This window comes from Phaseolus vulgaris, chromosome 10, assembly GCF_000499845.2.
Source record: "Phaseolus vulgaris cultivar G19833 chromosome 10, P. vulgaris v2.0, whole genome shotgun sequence".
In the NCBI taxonomy this organism is placed as follows: Eukaryota; Viridiplantae; Streptophyta; class Magnoliopsida; order Fabales; family Fabaceae; genus Phaseolus; species Phaseolus vulgaris.
The window spans coordinates 33,454,883-33,460,992 of record NC_023750.2 but is presented as its reverse complement, the minus strand read 5'-3'; the positions used below and the strand labels follow the sequence as shown (position 1 = coordinate 33,460,992).

At 30.6% G+C, this 6,110-nt stretch overlaps 1 protein-coding gene across 1 annotated transcript; it reads left to right on the top strand.

Moving 5' to 3' along the window:
- Positions 1-442: 442 nt before the first annotated feature.
- Positions 443-2,602, top strand: LOC137819390 (gibberellin 20 oxidase 2-like). The gene is made up of 3 exons (XM_068623225.1): positions 443-1,208; positions 1,569-1,890; positions 2,074-2,602. Exons 1-3 carry the CDS (start codon positions 682-684, stop codon positions 2,335-2,337), a joined length of 1,113 nt encoding a protein of 370 aa, XP_068479326.1. The 5' UTR covers positions 443-681; the 3' UTR covers positions 2,338-2,602.
- Positions 2,603-6,110: the final 3,508 nt, after the last annotated feature.

Sequence of the window (6,110 nt, the reverse complement as noted above, 5' to 3'; positions counted from 1 at the left end):
TTAAAAAGAATTTATCATTTAAATTAATGTAAATGTGAAAAACTTTTGAGAAAGAGGAGCATGCTAATGCTAATGCTAATAGTTGATTGAATATATCGTCTATATATGCTAATAACTTATATTTAAGTTATTGATCAATTTACAAGAAAACAATAGTTAATGTAATATAAATGATAGTTTGACCACATTTTGATCCACTTTAACACTAATCTTATCTATTTTACACTAAAAATTTATTATTTTATTTAAGAAAATAGTTGTAGAGTGATTGTTATATAGCATGAAAATGAAAATAAAGAAAATAATGTGATTTAGAAATAGCTAATGAGTGATGCTTATGATATTAGTTGGCACCAATAAGAAGAAATGGCACACCACTTGTAAGAAGGGAATAGTGGCACGTAAGATCTCCCTATAAATATTGGTGAGAGATTTGATAAAAGAAGAGTGTGATAAAGATAGAAATCTAGCAAAACAAACTAATAAGATTCTCTCATATCTGTTCCCCGACTTCCCCAATGAATCCTCTTGGCCTTTATCTACTCTCTACTTCACCACCTTTATAATAACCTCTTCCTTTGTCTTTCCCATTCACTCAAACTCTTCTCATCTCTCTCATATCACTCACTCTCTTCAACCAAACCACTCTTCCTCTTTTCTCTTTCCCTTCAAACACTAGCCATGTTGATCCCTCATCCATCAATGCTACTTGCATCACAAAACACCAACATGGAACCACAACAAATCAACTTACAGGCTCCTACTCCAAACCAGTCAAACATACCCTCTGAGTTCGTCTGGCCTGATAATGAGAAACCATGCCTTGAACCACCAAAACTCAAAATTCCACCCATTGACATGAAGGGCTTTCTCTCTGGAGACCCAGAAACTGTGTCAGCCATTTGTGCTGAAGTGAACGCGGCATGCAGGAAGCATGGCTTCTTTCTTGTTGTCAACCATGGTGTTGACAAGAAGCTCGTAGAGAAAGCTCATAAGCTCATAGACACTTTCTTCTGCATGGAACTGCCAGAGAAGCAGAAGCTTCAGAGAAAACTTGGAGAACATTGTGGCTATGCTAATAGCTTTATTGGAAGGTTCTCCTCCAAACTTCCTTGGAAGGAAACACTTTCTTTCCATTACGCCCCTGATACCAAAACTGTTGAGGACTATTTCCTAAATTCTATGGGGGAAGAGTTCAGGGAATTTGGGTAAGATTTACTCAATGCACTTTTCTTTCTTATAAAGTTCCTAAGTTTTTAGCTTTTAAAGCTATTCTCATTACTCACTTTTCTTCCTTCTCATAAGATAAATGCTTGTTTTACACAAGCTGACAAATCTTATCAAAAACATTTCACTCTTTACACACACATAAACTAAAATCCTTTCTGTTAAAACTCCTTTACACAGATAAGGTAAAATCCTTTTTTGAGTTAGCTACAGCTTTTCCTTTTGTTCTCTCTTTCTCTATTTCTCTTCTATCCTTTACACACATGCATGCACACACACATCTCAAATCTTCTTAGCCTTTTTTTTCTTCTTGTTTTATACATATTTTTCTTTTGTAACAGGAGTTTCTTTCAAGAATACTGTGAAGTGATGAGCAATCTGTCTCTTGAGATCATGGAGCTGCTGGGAATGAGCCTAGGAGTGAGCAGGGAATGTTTCAGGGATTTCTTCAAAAACAATGAGTCTGTTATGAGGTTGAATTACTACCCACCATGCCATAAACCTGAGTTAGCTTTAGGAACTGGACCTCATTGTGACCCCACTTCCCTAACCGTTCTCCACCAAGATCAAGTCGAGGGCCTCCAAGTGTTTGTCGATGGAAAATGGTGCTCTGTCGCCCCAAAAGAAGATGCTTTCGTTGTCAACATTGGCGACACATTTATGGTAAGGATCATATAATTACAAGGTTGACGTGTTGCTTTTTGCATGATAATGGACATTACTAATAATTGATATGTCTTGTAGGTCCATAATGTCCTTAAACAATCACCTTAATTACCACACTTGACATACATACACATACATCAATTACTACTTAAGATGTTGTCTGGTTTATCTTTCTTTCAGGCTCTTTCCAATGGGATATTCAAGAGTTGCTTACATAGAGCAGTTGTGAACAACCAAATTGTGAGAAAATCTCTTGCTTTCTTCCTATGTCCAAATAAAGACAAAGTGGTCAGTGCTCCAAAGGAACTAATTACCGTGGAGAATCCAAAGAAATATCCAGATTTCACATGGCCAAATCTTCTTGAGTTCACACAGTTACATTACAGGTCTGACCCTGAAACACTTGATGCCTTCGCCAACTGGGTACTAGAGAAGAACAAGTGAACAAGGGCCCCCACAAGTGTTCCATGCCCAACAACACTCTAAACTCAGCTTTAACTTGTTTCTGTTTGAGTGAGGAAGATGACATCATATAAAGTGAAAGAGGGTGTGGTTGGGGGAATCCAATATGTGCAAATGGAAGAACTGAGGCCATCTTTGTAGGAATAAAGAGTTCATACTGTGTATGAAGTTGTTACTTTTTTAGTTTCTCTTAGTTTTGTGTTTACAACTTTTAATAATTCAATAAAATGCTTTGCATCTTGTCTCATCAGAATTATCAGATATGTTTTATGCCAAGTGTCCAAAAACTTCAGTCATTAGTTTAATTAATTCAACATGGTCCAAAACTCTTGATGGATACTGCTGGCATGACATGAAAGCAACTTATCCTTACATATTCACTAGCTACCAACTTCTTTTTGGGACTTAACAATTTTTATTTTCAATGTGTAGTTTTTACCAAACAAATTAGTATTTTGGGTCTATGCTTTTCTCTAAAAGCTTTAACTTCACATAAAGAAAATTAAAATCAAGTTATATGTATTTCTCTTTTATATAATTTGAATCTGGATAGAAATTAAGATAAGTGTTTACCGGGTACAAGTATGAGTTATATTAAAGTTTTATGAGTTGTTAGTAGATAAAACTAAGCAAAGTAATTAATAATACTAAAATGACATGTTAATTAGTTTATTCAAGAGTAGAACCAAAAGTAATAAAACACAAAATAGAGTGTACTTTCCTTCTGACCCATTCACTCACCAAACATTCACTTATTAATAAATCATGAAAATATGCACTCACACTTTTGATGATGTGATCCATCTTAAGCTGTATCTTTGATTAGTTAATACCTTATCTAGATATAATAATTTTTTATCAGCATATATATATATATATATATTAATTCATAAATGTTCTTCCCCTCTTGATAACTTGAACTTGAATGTTAGGAACTCAAATGTAACTGATTTATCAATCAATAAAAAAATCACCTTAAATTGATTCATGACAAGCATAGACATGCCTATGACATGTTTGTTAACTCTCAAAAAATAAGTTAACTGGTGCGTTGTTTATTCATTATTATTTCTTCTTTTCTGCATACAAATACTAATTGAGATTCTAAATTAACAGTCTTTCATTTGTGTTTTAGACAACTATAATTTTTTAATTAAAAAATTAGAAGTTTAAACATGCATTTGGTATGAGTTTTTAGTTACAAGTGTGATTTTTCATTATATATATAATTATGTTTAGTAAAGTTAATCTATATATTAGTTAAAAATTTAGAAGTTAAAGGTACAAATTGTTCAAAGACTGCTAAAATTTAAAATTATTGTTTTAAAGTTGAAATATTAATTAAAAAAAATTAAAAGTGTTAGTTAAAAACTAAAAATTGTTAACTTGACCTATTATAGATATTTAGTAAAATTCTCTAAAAGGAAATGTAAGTATTCATTTTCTAATGTTCACTCTTAGTACCATGCATAACAACTTCCAAAAAAATCACTAGTTACAACAGAACATGAGATTGGTACGTCTAAAGTTTGAGAAAGAAAATCTATAACATGCATTTGAATTTTACTAACAATTTAAAACCTATTCTACAACTACATCTAAATTTATTATAATTGCACATGTTATGTGAGGTACTGTACACTTTCTTTTTAATTTATTTATTCTTTTGTAAATAAAAAAACAACTACCCAGGATGAAACCTTAATAAGTTGAATAAAAAATTCTTTAACAAATATAAAAATTTGGATTTGTAAGGTTTAAATCCATAAATGATTTTTCTATATATCTAATATAAGTTTTGAGTTGATAATCAATCAATTCATCATGCACTATCTTTTAGGAACACTAAGATAGCTTATCTCTAGTTATATACATTCCCTTTTGTTAATTAAACATGTTTTTGTGCTTTTGTTTTGTGAAAGGAGTTAGACAACTTTATGAATATAAACTAAGATTGATTTAAAGATTAGAGTAATTCAAATGTTTGATGTGACACTAATTCAACAAGAGTAGGGTTCCATCAAGTGGAATGATCAGCAATAGGGCACACATTATTATATAATTAATTGCACGTTAAAACATGTATGTTCTGTGATTTTTCTTGTGAAGAGTGATGAATGAAGAAGAAACATTGGACCGTGTTGCATTGCTAGAAACAAACAAAAGTTTCCTGCTAAGGTTATAATTACTTAGTTGCATGCAGTGTCCAACTTGTTATTAAAGTCATATTTTGTCGTGTTGGATATAAAAGCACCAATTGACTCCAATCCCCAGTCGGTGAAGTTTCAAATTGTGTGCCACCATTTTTCACTTAAGATATCTTTATTTATGTGTGGTCGTTATCATCTCACAAAACAAATAATTCATTAAATAATTTCATCATTCATGCTTCACAGGTTTCAAATTGAGTGCATGAGTTTGATTTCAACTTTTTGAAAATGATCAAAAGCATTCATGTTTTAATTTTGATTGAGACGTAGTCAAACACATTCAAACTAAATAATTAATTCCATTAATCATGTTATTATATTCAAAAACATGCTTTTTTTAAAGATCTTGATTAAAACATGAAAATTTCTCATAAAAAATGGTCTAAAAACACAAATGAAATGAAGAAAAATAAAATAATAATGAATAAATCAACACACCAATTAACTTATCTTTTGAGTGAATGATTCAGAAGAAAGTACATTCTATTTTATTTTATTTTGTGTTTTATTACTTTTGGTTTTACTCTTGAATATACTGATTAACATATGTCATTTTAGTATTATATTAATTACTTTGCTTGGTTTTCTCTACTAACAAATATAACTCGAACACTATCTTAATCTTCTATCCAGATTCAAATTATGTAAAAGGAAAATATATATAACTTGATGTTAAAGCTTTCTAACAAAAAAAACAATATACACAAATACTAATTTGTTTGTTAAAAACTACACATTGAAAATTAAAATTGAAATAAAAATTGTTAACTCCCAAAAAAAAGTTGATAATTAGGTGAATATATCACTGAAAGAAGTTTCTAGTATTCACCACTCTCCACGAGAAGAACAACAGAACATACATGTTTTAACGTGCAATTAATTATATAATAATATATATGCCCTATTGATGATCATTCCACTTGATGTAACCCTGATTTTGGATTACTCTAATCTTTAAATTAATCTTAGTTTATATTCATAAAGTTGTCTAACTCCTTTCACAAAACAAACGCACAGCAGAAACGACTAGCCTTCCTAATTCAAAAGCATGTTTAAACAAAAGGGAATATATATATATATATATATATATATATATATATATATATATATATATATATATATATATATATAATTAGAGATAAGCTCAAAATTATTTAAAGTATTTATCTTATTGTTTCCTAAAAGATAGTGCATGATGAGTTTTTATCTTTAACTTCTAAAGTTTTAACTAACATATAAATTAACTTTATTAACACATAATTATATATAATGAAAAATCAGGTTTTTTATCATGATGGGGTTATTTTTTTTTTTATTTTTATCAAAATGGGGTCCGTTTAAAAAAATTACAAATTTAGGCAAGTCGTGTCAATTCTCAATTAGGCACGACTTCTGCCATGTCATACTAAAGTCGTGCCAACTTTGCACGACTTCAACCCTGTCATACTGAAGTCGTGTGGCACGACTTCTACCCCATCATATTGAAGTCGTGCCAAGTTGGCACAACTTTTGCCACGTCATATTTTTTTTTATTGTTTATATATT